General features: G+C 41.3%; 1 protein-coding gene across 3 annotated transcripts in view; it reads right to left on the bottom strand.

The window, feature by feature from the left end:
• The window catches only part of LOC122645930, a 50,085-nt gene extending 42,342 nt beyond the window's left edge, over nucleotides 1–7,743 (bottom strand). For 2 of the 3 annotated variants that reach the window (XM_043839343.1, XM_043839344.1), the window contains exons 1-7: nucleotides 7,103–7,743; nucleotides 6,814–6,937; nucleotides 6,503–6,580; nucleotides 5,782–6,145; nucleotides 5,493–5,605; nucleotides 5,118–5,282; nucleotides 4,465–4,604 (exon numbers count right to left, since the gene is read on the bottom strand). In XM_043839343.1, the coding sequence (XP_043695278.1) occupies nucleotides 4,465–4,604; nucleotides 5,118–5,282; nucleotides 5,493–5,605; nucleotides 5,782–6,145; nucleotides 6,503–6,580; nucleotides 6,814–6,937; nucleotides 7,103–7,218 (1,100 nt within the window). In that variant the 5' untranslated portion in view covers nucleotides 7,219–7,743. The remainder of the gene's footprint in view (nucleotides 1–4,464; nucleotides 4,605–5,117; nucleotides 5,283–5,492; nucleotides 5,606–5,781; nucleotides 6,146–6,502; nucleotides 6,581–6,813; nucleotides 6,938–7,102) is intronic. The other variant, XM_043839345.1, reaches the window with a different exon arrangement.
• Nucleotides 7,744–17,778: the final 10,035 nt, after the last annotated feature.

Below are 17,778 nucleotides of genomic sequence, written 5' to 3'. Positions count from 1 at the left end.
TAAACTTGACTGTGAATACCCATTTGCACCCAACCGGGATTCTCCCTTTAGGTGGTTCAACAAGATCCCAAGTGTGATTCTTCTCAAGAGCCAACATCTCTGTGTTCATTGCTTCTCTCCATTTTGGATCTGCCATAGCCTCTATTACATTCTTGGGAATAGAGATGGATGAGATAGCCACAGTAAAGGCTTTACCTGTGAGGGAGATAGAATCATAGGAAACAAACTTGGCAATAGGATTAGTGCATGCCCGAGTTCCCTTTCGGTGAGCAATAGGAAGATCTAAGTCTGAGAATGGAGAATTAGAGGAAGGTATACCTGTCTCAACTGATGAAGGCTCAAGATGAGGAGACGAAGAAGGATTTTGGCAGGTCTTCTTTATAGGAAGCCATGAAGCAGGATTTCTCCTATCCTTCGTATACACCAATAACTCCCCCTGTTCTCTGTTTTCCTGTGCACTAGGAAGCTCCCCCTCAACAACAATATCCACAGAATTTTTCTTTCCTTTGTCAAGCTGGAAAGGAGAAATAGGAACAAGAGAGGAGAAAGGAAATGACACAAACTCGGGAACCTCTTCACCTTCAACACCACCACCACACTCCCCCTGAAGAGGGGACTGAAAATACGGAATGTTTTCAAAGAAATGAACATCCTTGGAGAGGAGCCACCGACGGGTAGGAGGATGATAGCATTTATACCCCTTTGAGGTGGAGGAATACCCAAGAAAGATGCACTTCAGGGCCTTAGGATCCAATTTAGTGCGGGCAGATTTGCTAATATGGACATAGCAAATACACCCAAACACCCTTGGAGGGAGAGAAAAAGAAGAGGACCTTGAGGGCAAGAGATCAAGAGGAACCTGGAAGTTCAAGACACTAGAAGGCATGTGATTAATAAGAAAGACAGCAGTGAGTAAAGCATCAGACCAAAAAGTTTTTGGAACATGCATGGTAAACCAAAGTGATCTAGTCACTTCAAGGAGATGGCGATTTTTTCTTTCAGCCACCCCATTTTATTGAGGGGTATCAACACAAGCCACCTGATGAATAATGCCATGGTCAGAAAAAAAGGTTTCCAAACCACTGTACATATACTCCCCACCTTTGTCTGAGCAGACAATTTGGATCCGAGTTTGAAATTGGGTATACACTAACTCATAAAAGTTTGTAAATGCAACATGGACATCACTCTTATGTTTCAAAAGAAAAACCCAAGTAACCCGAGAAAAGTCACCAATAAAATAAACAAAGTAGCGGAAGCCACGCAAAGAAGTAACAAGGGAGGGCCCCCAAACATCAGTATGGATAAGATGAAAAGGTGAAGTAGATCTATTACCATTAGATGCATAAACTGTTTTACAACTTTAGGCAAATAGACAAGGTTCACAATGAAAAACATGCGAGACAGGAAAAGAAGTAAACAAATGTGGCAACTGTTTCCTTATAACAGAAAAGGAGGGGTGCCCCAAGCGACGGTGCCATAGCAGAATATCCTCCTGAGTACGTCCACCGTCTTGCCCACAAACACTAAGCTTGCAGAACAGGGGAAGTACCAGTCTCCAAAACATACAAGCCATTAGCTTCACGACCACTGCCACTCACCCTCTTCATCACCAAATCCTGAAAAAGACAATGGGTAGGAAAGAAGGTGACAAAGCAGTTCAAAGATCTAGTCAATTGACTAACCGAAAGAAGGTTAGTGGCAAAGTTGGGAACATGAAAAACAGACTTCAAGGGTAAAAAAGGTGCAACCTGGATATCTCCCTTACCAGAAATAGAAGAGAAGGTACCATCAGCAATTTTTACCTTATCTTTCCCAGAACAAACAGAATAGGAATTATATAGCTGTGACCTACCAGTCATATGATCTGTGGCACCTGAGTCAATGACCCAAGAGGTGAGGTCGGAGGAGGAAGCCTGCAATGCAGTGGAAGAACCGGTGGCAGAGGAACCTGAGGAAGTGGCAGAGGAACCATCCAAATGAGCCACAATCCGGCAAAATGCAGCAATGTCCTCCTTGGAAAGAGAGGATTCATCAGATTCAACAACTCCAACATGAGCCTTAGGCCCTTTCTTCCGCTGTCCTCGCTCTCCAGATGAACCAGCAAGGGGCTTCCCATGGAGATCCCAGCAAAAATCCTTAGTATGCCCATTCTTGCCACAATGGTCACATAGGAATCGACCCTTCACAGCTCCCTTAGCAACCCCCTTATCGGCCCCCTTGGTGGAGTCCTGAGGGATGGAAGAAACAAGTGCAGAGTGCTCAACAGTGGGGGCAGTCCCCATAGCACCCCTACGGGTCTCCTCACTCTATAGATATCCACACACGTCCTCCAGTGAGGGAAGACTTGGACGGCCAAGGATTTGCACCCTAAGAGGCTCAAAATCAGCATTAAGACCTCCAAGAAGAAATAAGACCCTCTCTCTCTCAAACAACCGATGCACCTTGACCTCATCAGTAGGGCATAACTGGAGATCTCTATAATGGTTATACTCTTCCCACAGGCCCACAACAAGGCTATAGTATTCAGAGATACTTTTCTCACCTTGGCGCAAGCTCACAATCTGTTGGAGAAGTTGGTACACCTTAGTAGAGACCCCAACCCGATCAAAAATAGGGGCCACACTATCCCAAATGTCCTTGGCAGTCTCCTTGCCCATAAATCTTCTTCCAATCTCAGGCTTCATGGAGAAAAGAAGCCAGGCCATCACCAAGGAATTCTCAGAGTCCCACTTGGGATACCCTTGCTCAGTCGGAAGAGGGGCCTGTATACTACCATTGATGTAACCCATCTTTCCCCTACACCGGAGAATCAATTTCATGGACCGGGACCAATCCAAATAGTTGTGGTTCTCAAGTTTGGCAATAGGGAGTTGGATATTGGGACTCTCAAAGGATGAAGGAAGAAATGGGGCTGTTTGGGCTGTGTCTACAAGAGGCAGGGGTGTTGCAGCATCTTTGTCACCCATTTTGACCTTTAATCAAACACTTGATAGGCCCAAATAACAAATATCTCAACCACAACAACAGTCCCACAAATACAGCAATAGAAAACCAGGAAAAACAGAGATAAATAGCCTGAAAATAGGCCTTTAAATCCCTAAAAACTGATCAAACAACCACGGAGTAAGGATGAGTATTGTTCCTTACCAAAAACCAATTCAAATAGACCAAAGAAACTGGTCAAACAAGAACCCATTGAAGCAACAAGAGCCAAAAAACACTGCAGCTGGCGGAAAACAGAGGCAGAACAGCCTGGCCGAGATTCCCTTCTACTCCTTGCGTGCTTCCAAGAGATGTGGGAGAACACAATGAGAAGAAACAAGACCTCCACACGAAACTAGAGCACTTGGTTGCTCAGTATTTGGACTGCAGACAAGAGAGAAACAGGTCTGAGAAGGTATGCTATTTTCTTTCACAGAGACTGTTCTTCACCTTCCAAACAATCTTCAATCACCTTCAAACTCCAGGAGCAAACAGCTCTGATACCATGTTAGATTTTAGGTTGAAGAAGGAGAAGAGAAGAAAGAGAAGAGAGCAGCCACGGTTTTGGTGTTCAAGTGTTATGTCTCTAACCTAGAGACTAACATGCTTATATTGAAAAGAATAGTAAATTACACCTAGGCCCTTGGCCTTATACAAATGACAAAAAATAAGAAAATAGTACAAGTAGATATTTACACATATACCCCTGATACAATACAACCATTCTTAACACAAGGGTAGTTTGGGTAACTTACCATGAAAAGGGGGATTGTCCCTATCTTGGTTTCTTAGATTGTTTCCATTGTTTTATGTTAGTTTCCTTGTTAGGGTTAGTTCCTTATTATTTTTAGTTTCTTGGTTGACAAGGAATGAGTTTCCTATTTTGATGTAATTGGTTATTATTATAAATACAAACTGTGGGAGAGGAACTCTGTGGATTGAGTTCTCTTCTTTTCTTCCCCAACTCTTCTCTAGTTTTTCCGTTTCTTCTCAGGATTTGTAACATCCTAAAAACTCAACACTGGAACCAATTCAAACACTGAGAGTTCATTCATCAGTCAATTATGATAGCCAGGAGGCTTCCAGAACAAAGTGAAAGATAGGTGTACATTCAGTGTTTTTTTAATAAGTTCAATACAATCATTTCTCATTGTATATAATCACATAATGGACTTCCCCAACTCTTTATAGTTGAGTCTAAGATCCACAACTGTCAATAACAAGAAGTATAAAACCTAATGAATCAAACACAACCATGGCATGTTAGTTCCACAGCAGTTTACTTTATCCAGAAAATACTACTAATTAGTTCAATTTGAAATATGTGACTGTAATATGATACTTTAGGCTTTCTGATTAAAAGGATTGTGCTTAAAACATCACCATGTAAGCAGACTGAGAATATTGGTAAAATATGTAAAAGAAGGTGAAAGAGAACACTGATATATCAGTATAAAAAAAGGAGATACAAACAACTACCTCAAATCTTGAGGCCGCAACAAAGGAGCCTTTGAATCATCAAGTTTTCCTGATTTTCCATTTTTGTCATAAACAGGCCTAAGTGGAGAGGTCAGCATCAATCCATAGCTCATCCTCGAAGCACGTTTCCAGTGAAGCCTCTACAAACAATTGAGCTGAAGGTAAACAACCAAAACTATATAATGGGATAACAAAAATTTGAGGTAGATAAATAATTACTAAGTTATACACATGGATATTTATAAGGGGTACGTTTCCTCCACTGGAAGCTATATATATGCCAAGCGGTAATCTGATTGGTACCCAAACTGTGTTAAACATGTCCCACATCACTCTCCATTCATTGCCCAGCTTTAGCCCAATTGGACTACAGCACATGCCAAGAAGGTACGAAAAATGGGTATAAAGAGCACATCTCCTTTTGGAAAAATCTGGTCCACTGAAATTACAAGGCGAAGAATCCAATGCATGCTGATCCATCTAATTCAGATGGGCTAATACATTTGTTATGTGACCAATTCAGAGGATATCCTATCTATCCAACAAGGAATTATGGAATTACCCTCCTAAGATAGAAATGAATGCCAATGAAGGACTTTTTGCTCCACTGCAGCAGAGGAAACCTTTCTCCACATTTTAACACTAAAACTTACAATCAGATTAGCCAAAGAAATTCCAATGATGTCTCTGTTGGTTGCAATGCCAAGTCCTGAAAGTGAACTGCTATTCAAGTCAGAAGCCTTCGATCTAGGATCCTCCACACAACTTCCATTAACAATGGCAAACAAGCTGTGTCCCGCAGAGACTTTGAAAAGCTCCTTTAATAAAAAGAAAAACCAATACTTCAGAATTATATGTCAAATCCTAAAACAAGTTAGCTATTATATGCCAAATCGTTAAACAAGTCATGCCATCAAAAGATTTTACGGTAAACTTGCACATCAGTTAAAATACTTGGCCATTAGAGAGGGTGAAAGAAAATCACAATACGAATGAGTGAGGAAAGAGTTTTTGTCAATTTAGCACACCTCAGGGTTCCCAGTTTGAGGCCAAATCAGAAATTCCTCCCCAACTCGTGAACCAACAATCTTCACCCCAAGTCTTCTACAAACTTCAATATAAATGATGCTAAGCAAAATTGCTGTCAACAAGGTGAAATTTCATCAGGTGTGATCAATTTACTGAATGGAAAAGAATGAGAGATATAGTGTACTTCAAAGCAGGAAATTTCACAATCCCCAGATATAGTTTCAATAGGAACAGAAAAGAAGAGTGCTCGCAGGAATAAAGATAAGAAGAACCAGGATAAGGATTTACCACTGCCACAGCCAGATTTTAGCACCGCATGCAAGTATGAAAGCTTTGAGTCTAAGAGTACATGAAACCTTTTGAAGCCACGTGATTCGAAAAGAACTACATTTACAGCCTTCAACACTTCCACCAAATGGCAACCTATGTCTCTCGAAACCAACTCTGCTTCCACTTGTTTGGCAATAGCATCCAACTCACTCAACCACTCAGATATGCTCCTTCCAGCCAACAGAAAAGCTTCCAAGGAATCCCACTCTTGTGCCTGAATAGAGACTGAAGAATCTCTCCTTTCATTCATTAGGGAGCGAGCATCCATGTCTTGATTGAAAGCCATAAAGGTTTCATCCTCAGCCGCAACATATAGCAAAGCCTGCAGCAATGAATTGGGGAAAAAACAGAACTTCAGTGGAAGCATAGCCTAACATGCATACAACGATACTCAAAGGACACATGGCCCAAGGTCATTAATCTTCAGTTCTGCATCAATTTTCAACCACAATCAAAAGTGAGATAAGTAGGTCCAGATTTCTTTAAATATAATACAAGATCAGAAATTTGAACAAAAAATCACAAAACATCTCATGTTTGTATCAGTAAACGTAATAAAGTGGACCCAAGGGATCACTTTCAAAAGCCGTGTAACTTACGAGTGAAGTCAGATATGCAGATTGATCTCGTTGAACTTATAATTCCAGGAAGACAAAGAAACGAGTTTATAGTTGTATACCTTAGCAAGAGAAACCTCTTTGTCCTTCGACTGAAAGGAGATTTCTTGGGTGAATTTTTCCCTGGCAGCTTTAAGAACCTGCAATTGTTTGAGAGTCGCATGCAAAAAGAGGGATTCCAAGAAACAGAAGAGATGGGCAGATCAGGACAAGCGAATTGAAACTTAAACAGAGAAAAAAGGGGAGACTATTCGATTATCTCTCCCTTTAAATTGAAGAATGACCGATGATGGATTGATTGATTGATGAGTTTGTTGTCCCAGGAGAGATTGCTGGGGGTAAGTAGTAATAACATGAACGAATGAAAACGGACCTCCTGGTAAAAATGGGAATCCCTGGCCTGACTGCTAAAAAGTGTAGTAGGAGAGGCATCAGCAGAAGCAGTCAAAGGGGAAAGGCACCTGTGCGTCTCCTTCCCATTCCAACGACGATCATACCTGATGATAGTAAGAAGAAAGGGGTTTGAAATGCAGCACAAAAACTTCTTGCCTCACAAATAACAATACAACTCCAGACAAGTATGCATCTAATATAGCAGCATTAAGGAGGAGAAACCAATGAAATAAAATAAAAGCCGCTCTGTTCTGTTTGTTCTGTTTTACCTGATTAAAGAAGTTCGCAGATTGCTCCAACTGCTAAAGAAATCCACAACGGTGGAGACCGGAAAACAACTGGTGGTAGCTGCCGTCATGGTTATCGTGGCAGTTGTCGCTGACATCAGATCAGAAAAGATCGGCTACGTTGAGGACACCATTAGTACGATAAACTAGTATCGAGAATTCCCTCCAGATTCAATTCCATTACAGTTTACGGGAGAGTATTTATACAATCAGAATATATGAGGGGGTCTGAAGAAGGGAAGTGAAGCAGATAGAGAGGAGAAAATAAGGGAAGAAAAGGGATCATGCATAATCTTCGTCGCACGAATAGGGAGAGGTTATGGGCTTTGATCAAGCGGCGCTGTTCATGTGAGCGACGGACTTGGGCTCGGGATAATCAGTTCCAACGAAAGTTGCAGTAGCGGTCGAGAAAGAATAAGAAGAGTGACTGGAGAAGAAGATGTCATCAACATCATTCATGGCGGAAACTTGAATCTCGAATAAGCCTGAGAGACCCAATGAGGTCGACACCATTAGCTCTGTAGCACTTCTTTCCTTCCTTCCCTTCGGACAGAACTGCCCAATACCTTCAGGCATACCAGAACTTAGACGAAGGGAAAGAATGAAACAAACAAAGTAGAGAGAGAGAGCCCTCCTTCCCCTGACTCCTAACAACAGCAGAGAGGGAGAGAGGGAGACAGGGAGACGAGGGACGATCGATGGAGCACAGCAAAGTGGGGGTAACTGGGAACTTAGAAGCATGTAAGCCAGAGCTGATGGTTGGATGCGCTTGGCATTTAATATATGTATATCTTTTTTGGATAAAAATTTATGTCATGTCGTATATATGTGATATCTGACATGTGATAAACTGATAATGATATGACAAAGGAGCACAGCCAAGTGAGGATAATAAGAATAGAAGCGTATAAGCCAGAGATGACGGGTATGTGGCGCAGCGCTTTGGCATTCATATACATGTTACATATCTGACAATGATATGACATGACCACCGAGTTGGTTATTTGTCAGCACGGGGTTGAGTTTCAAACGAATATTTTACATAGAGCCGCCAAGGAATTCCAATAACAACGGGCTGTTTTAATGGATTTAGTCGACCCTAATGATCAGAGGTCGAATCTATAAAATTTTTAATATGCAATAATTGGTTGTTCAAGGATTGGATTTGTGCATGGATTGAATCCTATGGATACGGTTCGAGTGTTATATGAACGGAGATGAGAATACAGTCGAAATAGATTACTCATGGAGTGTAATGGTTACGAGTTTTATGATCTTCTTCAACTTCTAGATATCTGAAAGGATTCTTTACAGAGAAATTCACACCATAAAGCCTTAGGAATTGATGGAATCTCATAAAAAACACAATGACTTGAAGAACAAAAATGAGAGAGAGAATCAATTGTCGACTTAGCTTAGGATTAGAGGAGTTGAGAGTTAGGTGTATATATAACCCCCTTCCCCTCATAGAATCACACTAGGAATAGGAAAAGGTGGAAGGCCACCTAAGTGGTTGACCCTCTTTCTCTCCCTTGCAGGTCGTACCTAGCGTGTAGTTGCTCTCTTAGGTGGGCATCGCGAACTGGGTATAACCCGGTTCGATTAACATCTCTCACTTGCCCACAAAGGGCATACTAACTCAATCATTCATTCAATCATATCTCAAGTGTGTAACTCTTCATATAGGAAATGTGGTATGCGACCTAACGAGATAGGACAAGGTAGGAGCACTATATCAAGCTTCCTTCTAACCAACATAACACATCACTCACAAACTATCTCAGAAAACCTCAAATGATCCAACTACACTAGATTTAGCATTCTCAAACCCTCGTGATGAGTAGCGCTAACCCCTTTCATGTATTGTACTCATGACTACGACAATCACAAATACGACAAGTTGTCCGGGCAATGAGTCATAAAACAAAGATATATTTAAAAAAAAAAACAAACAGATGTGTACACACAATATTGCTCAAACAAATAAATCCCATATATATATATAACACAATATTGCTAAAACAAATAAATCCCATATATATATATATGAGATATATATGAAAAGGAGAGATACAAATATATGTCCACCAACTGAAGTGTCCAAATAAAGAAAAATTACATATCATATCTGTTTTAATCCCAAGTTCGTAATATGAACTAGGAAAACATCTTTAGCAATGAGCTTTGTCAAAGGATCACCAATCATATTGCTAGTGGAGATATGTTTCAGGACCACTTCACCTTGCATTACCATGTCCTAAATTTAGTGATATCGAATGTCTATGTGTTTGGCCTTCTCATCAAACTTGGGGCCCTTTGTAAATGCCAAGGCAAGTGTGCTGTCACAGTGTATAAGGACATCATCACCTGAATGAGCGGAAACACTAAGGCGCTACAAGAACCTCCTAAGCCAAACAACCTTCTGAACTGCTACCAAGCAGGCGACATACTCCGACTCCATCGTAGATAGCACGATACAAGTCTGCTTCTTCCTGCACCAAGAAATAGCCCTGCCTAGTGCCTCCTAGGACAAATGCATACCCTGAGGTGGAGTTGCACTCGTCTCTATCACTAGCACAATCAGCATCACTATATATATCATCTCAGTCTCAAATTCGAACCACTGTAGGTGAGAATGAGGTCTGTAGTACCACGTAGATATCGAAGGATTCATATCGCAGCTTGCTAATGACTTAGTCTTGGATTACTCTGATAATGACTAACCATGCCAATTGCGCAGCATATATCTGGACACTTACACAACATCGCGTACATCAGACTGCCTATTGCGGTTGCATAGGATACTTTGGATATTTGGTTTCTTTTTTATCAATTTTAGGGCATTAGTCTAGGCTTAGAGCATACGCCTTATCCATTGGAGTATCAATGGGTTTTGAGTTGTTCATATGGAATCGCTGAGGGATTTTTTTTATGTAAGTCTTTTGAGACAAACCAATGAATTTCCTTGTGTGGTCCCTCACAAACTTCACGTCCAACACAAATTTGGCCTCACCCATATCCTTCATCTAAAAGTAGAAGATAACTACTTCTTAGTGGCGACAATCATCTCAATGTCATTCCCAATTAGTGGGATGTCATCAACATACAAAGATAGGATAAGGAAATCTGTCTTGGACCGTTTCACATACACGCAGTGGTCTTTTTCTACCATTTCAAAATCAACAAAGGTAATGACATGATGAAATCTAATGTATCACTATCTAGACGATTGTTTAAGACCATAGATGGAATGTTTGAGACTGTAACTTTGTGCTTTTGTCCCTTGACCTTAAAATCTAGTAGTTCAGCTATAAAGATCTCTTCATCTAGTTCTCCATTGAGAAAAGCAATTTTAACATCCATTTGGTAGAATTCCAAATCCAACTTTACGACAATTGCTAGAATGAGGCAAATTAAAGCCATCCTCATCATCAAGGAGAATGTCTCTTCATAGTCTACACCATCTCTTTGGGTATATCCTTTCACCACAAGCCATGCCTTACACTGATCAATTGAACCATCTGCCTTGTGTTTGATTTTTATGACCTATTGTTCCTAATGGCCTTGTGCCCAAGCGAAATGTTAAATAACTCTCAGACTTGGTTCTTACCTCATAGAACACAATTAATCTTCTATAGCATCTTGACACATTTCCTTAGCTGGAGAGGACCGCACTTCTTTTGCAAAAGCAGACTCATCTTCATCCCTTGGAACAAAAATGAGAGCATTCCCCTCAATCTCAAAATGATGACAGGGAGCGTGTCCACGTGTGCTCCTGTGTGTAAGAGAATCTTAAGTATCTGGTTGTGCACTCTCACACTCTTTAGCGATTACAAGACGAGTTATTAATTTTCCACCCTCACCAAGAGTAGGTGAGATGTTTTCATCAGTTTCCATCTCAAAGAGGTCAAGATTCATGGTAGAGTCACTAATGTTAAGGAAATCTGTCTCAAGAAAGTCTACCTTGTGTGACTCGGTCTCTGTCATTACTCCATTAGGGTGTTCACCGTTCATAACGTAGTCTTTTGTGCTATCAAAGTATCTAATAAAGATATGTTTTCTAGCTTTAGGGCTAAGGTTTTCAAACTTATGGGAAGTACTGTGAACATAACCGACACATTTCCATTGTCGCATATACCCCAAATTTTTTGCCTTTCCATAATTCTTATGGAGTGTAAGGAACTGACTATGATGACACTTTGTTATAGACATAGACAGCAGTCAGAAGAGCGTTCCCCTAGAAGGATATCGGGAGAGTGTCTACCTCATCATCAACTTAACCATATCTAAAAGTGTTTTGGCTTATGACCAATTTGATATTTATGTTTAGTCTCAGTTCCTAGTTTTAGGAATTAGTAGTTGCTATTTCTGAAACTACTCCACGGTTTTCAGTATGAGCATTGGATCATCCCCAAACTATGGGAATTTACACTAATTGAAAGGCCTACTCAACCTAATTTGCAGCCAGATTTGTTTGGCAGACTGAGATATCAGTGTTCTCTAAATTCAGAAAAAGAAGAACATCGGGTGAGGATGCATGAACATCAGCTAGTGTAGTTTCTACATCTAGGGTTTTAGCGAAAGGCGAAGCCGCAATGGCAACCCAGCGAGAGGGTTTGATTAATTTAATTCTAGTCGAGTTAAGCATTTTCATCATGAGATCTGAAGTTTCAGTATGAGATCTAAAGTTTGTAACTATCGATTTGAAGTCTTGTTACAGATCTGAAGCCTTATTACAGATCTACTCTAGATCGGAAGTTGAATCCATGCCCGATCCTCCATGTTCCAAGGAGGATCTTCCCCCTGATCGGGTGTTACGAATGGCAGGAGCAAGGTCTTGCGATGGAGCTTTGCCTACGGTTGGGTGGAGTTGTGGAGCAAAAAAATCTTTTGCGGTTGTGGTCTCGCAATCGGTTTCCTTCAATTCTCCCAGTGTAAATGTTAAATCTCCGTCGACTCACTTTGGCGCCCCTACAATCTTCTTCTCCGTTGAAGAGATAGCTTGTTCGAAGTTGCTATTCCAGACAGCGTTGATTGCTAAATGTTCGTATGGTCATCCTTCAATCTTTGATATTAAAATATTTCTCCAAGCAAAATTCCATCTAGCGGCTGATGTTATCATCACTTCTCTTGATCTAAGACACCTTCTCTTTCGTTTTTTGGATAAGATTACATTCAAGTCTGGCTCAAGGAACAAGTTTTTATTAATGGTTTCTCTTTCAAAATTTTTAAATGGTGTCGTTCATTCAAGGCGGGGTTGGAATCACCTGTGGTCCCTGTTTGGGTTTTGTTTCTTGGTCTGCCCATTAATCTTTACCAGGGCAACTTCTTCCTTTCTGTGGTAGGCATGATTGGGAAGGTGTTGAAAGTTGATGGGGCGATGGTAGGGTGCACTCGAATGGTGGTTGCCAGGGTTTGTGTGGAAGTGGATTTGCGTGCAAAACACCCAGATTGGGTTTGGATTGGATGTGGTGATTCTGCCTTTTCCAGAAGGTTATCTTCGAACGACTGCCTCTATTTTGCATGGGATGTTCTAACCTTAGGCATGGTGTGGATGATTGTCACAAAAATCAACTTGCAAGTGGTAATAATCACGGACAAAAGCTTGGATCTACGGAGGGATTAGAACATATGAGGGGTGAGAATGAAAATCCAAAGTATGTGGTAGGGCCGGTGGCTCCTGCGGTTGTGGATAAAGGGCGGGCACTTGTAGCCGTGGAAAGGATTGCATGTCCTCTTGTGGCTGATCAAGAGCTTTATGCCCCTCAGATTGATGTTATGGAGTTCGAAAGGTTTGATCAGTGAAATGCTCCACAGGTTATGGAAAAGACCTGGAGGCCTACAGGGGGATGTCTTCAGTTGGGTCACGGGCTCTCTTGTGTTGCTACCCAGGAGGAGGAAGAAGTGGGTATTGATGGTTCAATGGAGGTTCTTCAAAGAGCTTTTTGTTGAAGGTTTTTGGTGGGAATGGAGAAGGTGCTTCTGATTCTCTTATTAATCAGACTTTGAATAGGGCTGGTGCTAGTTCAGTTAGTGACCCTGAGGGGGCCACACAGCTGGAAGAGGGGAGCACGACTGTTCAAGGTGAGGAATTAGTTCAGGAGAGTAATAGCTTCTCCTTGGAGGATATGGAAGAAACTATTTTTAATGTTGAGGGAGAGATAGAGGTTGATAATGTTTGTGGTATTGAAAATTTTGATATGCAAGGAAGTGGCAGACAAGAAGTTACAAATGATAAAGAAATTCAAAGTGATGGGGACTTGCAAGAAAATATGAGTAAGGAAGACTTTATTAAAGGGAATGCCAGCACGACTTCTCCTCACATAGGAAACCAAGTGGAGGGAATGCAAGAACATGAGTTGGCGTATGACCAATCTCATCAAGAGGAGGTGCAAGGCGGGTGGACTCAGGTGTTGGGTCGAAAAAATCGTGAAGGTCGTAGGAATGCTCTTCGAGGTGGTCGTGTGGGTTCTCATATGGTACCTCCAGTTATTGGTAGAACTCAAAGTTAAAGGAATGCAAATCTTGGTGTTAAGGCAGTGGACGCGGCAGTAGAAAAACTTCAGGTTGAAAAGGATTTAGGAGTGGGGTTGCAAAAAACTCTGTCTCCCTTTTTGCCAGAGGAGGAGGCTCTTTTGGCCCGTGTGGCTCTTGATCGGTCTGGTGTATATGCTGAGATCCCCCGACGATCGATTAGGATAAGGACCCCCTTGGTACGCCTCACAGATCCCCCGTAGCCCTCACCAATATGTTATAGGACGGAGTCCCCTTTTTAAGCTTTAGCTTGCTTTGCCTTTAGTCTGTCTTTAGGCTTGTTTGCCTCCTTTCTAATTTTCAACAAATTTTTAATTTTATATATATATATATATATATATATATATATATATAAGTGTTCTATTCGTTCACTCCGCTACACCATTTGTTGTAGATTGTAAGGAATAATCAGTTACCTGGTGATTCCCTTTTCCTCACATAGTTCTTTAAACAGCTCAGACAGATATTTGTGTCCTCAGTCCGTGCTTAGAGTTTTTAAACTCTTGCCTTGTTGATTCTTAACCTCTGCTACAAAGTGTTTGAAGCAATCTAATGTTTCGTAGTGGTAAGTAATCAAATAGGCATAATCTTATCGTGAATAATCATCAATGAAAGTAAGGAAATAAGAAGCACCATGGTGTGCTTTTACATTCATTGGTTCGCAGATGTCTGAGTTGATAAACTCTAAGGTCTGGGTAGCTTGGACTGCCTTTTCGAAAAGCTTTCAATGGGCCTTACCAGCTAAACAAGGCTCACATGTAGGTAGATTGACCTTAGCAAGTGGGCCTAGAAGGCCTTCTTTGGCTAACTTGGTCATCCTATTATGACCTATATGTCCTAGTCTAGCATGCCAAGTGATTGATTCAACATCACTCTCAGTATTAATCACAAAAGATGAAGAAAAAAACAACATGATTTACAAAATCTAATTTAATAAAACAATTCTCAAATAAACATTGTCCAAACAAACTACCATTGGAATGTATTTCCATTAAACTACCCTCAAAATAAAATGTATATCCTAAAGCTAAAAGTGTAGAAACTTCTTTCCGACTTTAGTGAAGCTTAAGGAGTAGATACAGATTCTCTTGCCTAGTCCCTTGCATCGGTTTCCCCAGTGGTTTCTAATGCCACCAACAAAGCTCTATGTGTGCCTCAAACTTTGGAGGAAATCCTTAGTTCCCTCAAGCAAATGGGGCCCCTAAAAGCCCCTAGACCCGATGGTTTCCCCCCATCTTCCTCCAATCATTCTAGAATATAACTAAAGGAGACCTCATCCAGTTTATTTCAGATTTCTTTGCAACAGGTATTTTACCCCTGGAGTCGAACCGCATGTTGATATGTCTCATTCCAAAAGTCAAGAACCCGGAACGCGCGGAGCAATTCTGTCCTATCAACCTATGTGGAGTGGCAGTGAAGATCATTTCCAAAATTATGGCGAATAGGCTCAAAAGCTCTCTTGAGGACATCATTTCCCCTTTCCAATATGCATTTGTTCCAAACAAGGTAATATCTGATAACATCTTCATTACTCATGAATTATTTCATTATATCAAGCAAAAATAAAAGGAAAAAAATATTTGGCTTTAAAGCTTGATATGAAAAAAGCACATGACTAGAAGAGCTTTAGGGGCCTTGGGTTTCTATAATAATAAGTGGATTAATCTAGTGATGGAATGCGTTTCAACTGTTTCCTACACCCTTCTTGTCAATGGGTCGGAAAGGGGTTCCTTTCATCCCTCAAGGGGGATTCAACAAGGGGACCCTCTCTCCCCATTTATTTTTGTATTATTCTCTCAGGTTCTTACTTTGGTGGTTAATGCGGCAGAATCTTCCAAATTAGTTAAAGGAATCAGAGTTAAGAGACGTGCTCTCATTTGATGTCCATGGATGATTGCAATCTATTTTCAGAGGTTAATTTGCAAGATGTTTCCCATCTAAAGGCTTGTCTGGACTTGTACTGTAAAGCTAGTGGGCAAGAAATCAATTTGAAGAAGTCCGAGCTAACATTAGCCCCAACACCCATACAAGATTCAAAAGGTGGTTTTCCCATGTGTTGAAAGTTCCTTATGGCGATGGGCCATCAAAATATCTGGGTTTGCCAACGGAGTTTGGAGTTGCTAAAAGTGAGGTCTTCAGAGATACTACATACAAGACTTGTTCAAGGATGAAAGGGTGGAAACATAAATTTCTCTCACCAGCTGGTCGGGAAGTCCAAATTAAATTGGTTGCCTCTTCCATCTACTCGTATGTTGCATCGCACTTCATTCTGCATAGTTCTCATCATGATGCAACTCAAAAAGCTATGGCCAATTTTTTTTGGGGACAAAAGGAGGAGGAGAACAAGTTACATTGGATATCTTGGATGAGACTGTGCAAGTCTAAGGAAAGGGGGTCTTGGATCCCGTGATCCAATTCTTCAAAATAGAGCTCTTCTTGCAAAGGTGGCATGACGCCTGAATTCTTCTCCCAACTCCCTTTGGGCCCGGTTCATCAAGGCAATTTACTTCCCAAAATGCAAACTTCATGCAAGCCAAGCTTGGACATCAGCCATCTTGGGCGTGGTGGAGCGTTCTTGAAGGAAGAAAGGTGATTGAAAAGGGGCTTTTATGGAATGTTGGAAATGGTGTTGAGATCAATATTTGTGGAAGTAATTGGCTCCCATCTTCTCCCAACTTCTAAATTCAAACTCCTAGGCCTTTTGAGTGTCCGGTGTTAAAGGTGGAAGACCTTATCGATCATGAGAATTTTCATTGGAGGGAAGACCTTCTTCATCAATGGTTTTTGGCAACAGATATCAAAGAGATTAAGAAGATCAATCTTTGCACAACTTCAAGACCAGACGTTCAAATCTAGGGGGGCTCCCGAAATGGTATCTTCTCGTGTAAATCGTTTTACCATCTCTTGTCCAATCTTAGAGAAGCAATCGTCTTCTTCTCACATTCATGAGTGGGACATTATTCCTCCAGTGGTGTGGAAGCGAATTTGGAATTGCAAGACGCTTCCTAAAATCTGTTCTTTCCTATGGAAGGCTTGTGCTCAAGGCTTAGCAACTGGTGAAGGCCTCTCCAAGCGGAAAATTCCAGTGGATTCAAGCTACAGGCGGTGTGGGAAGGAGCCCGAATCCATTGATCATATTATTTTACAGTGCCCCTTTGCCCAGGTGACTTGGTTTCGAAGCTCGCTTTCCTTCTCTGTTCCTCAAGAAGCAGATGCTAAATTATACAAATGGCTGCTAAACTGGGACCGTATTCAGTTCCCTTCTAAACAAGTAGGAGCTGAAACGTTGAGTAGAGTCTCCTTCATTTGTTGGTATATATGGTTGGCTAGGAATGACCTAGTGTTTAATTAGAAAGTGTGGACTCCAATTGAAGTCTTTTGCAAAGCTCAATCGGCGTTTGAGGAATTTTGGGCGATAAACAACATGAAATTCAATGCCAACAGCTGCGCAACCTCGGCTTCTAATCCTTTTGTAATAAAATAAGAAGAAAGAAGAAGAGGGGAGAAAGAGAAGAGAATTGCTGCAACAGGTTGGGAGTGATAGTCGTAAGAATGAATGCCCCCAAAACCATCAATATATAACAAAATAATCAATAGACAATAGGGTAAATCCAAAAAGACCAAAACACCCCTGAGGGAGAAGTCGTGAATTAGCTCTAGCGCTAATTCACGACTCCCTCCCCCTAACTACGACAACTTCTAACACCTTTGATATGGAGCCCCCCCCCTAGTTGGCACCTTCAAGGTGCGATGCGGCTTTAGCGGTGGAGGATAGCTCAAGTGGGATTGGTTGTATGATAAGAGATCATCTTGGGAGGTTACAAGGAGCGATTTCAGATCCTCTTGTTTTTTATGACGTTCTTATTGGTGAGACCTTAGCAGTTCGAGCACGTTTGCTCAAGGCAATCGAGCTAGGCTTACATCAAGTTTACATTGAGACGGACAATCTAGAATTGGCAACCATTCTCAAGGACTGTGACCCTTCCTCTCCTAGCAGCATTTCAAACCTCATTTGGGATATCCACCATCTAGCTAACCAACTCTCTTTCTTTTCCTGTTCTGATGTTTCTAGGGATGCAAATATTATTGTGCATTCCTTAGCCGGAAAGGCCCCTTCTCTGGCT

This window comes from Telopea speciosissima, chromosome 11, assembly GCF_018873765.1.
Source record: "Telopea speciosissima isolate NSW1024214 ecotype Mountain lineage chromosome 11, Tspe_v1, whole genome shotgun sequence".
Taxonomy (NCBI): Eukaryota; Viridiplantae; Streptophyta; class Magnoliopsida; order Proteales; family Proteaceae; genus Telopea; species Telopea speciosissima.
Note: the sequence above shows the minus strand (reverse complement) of the source record. Positions and strands in the feature narration are given on the sequence as shown.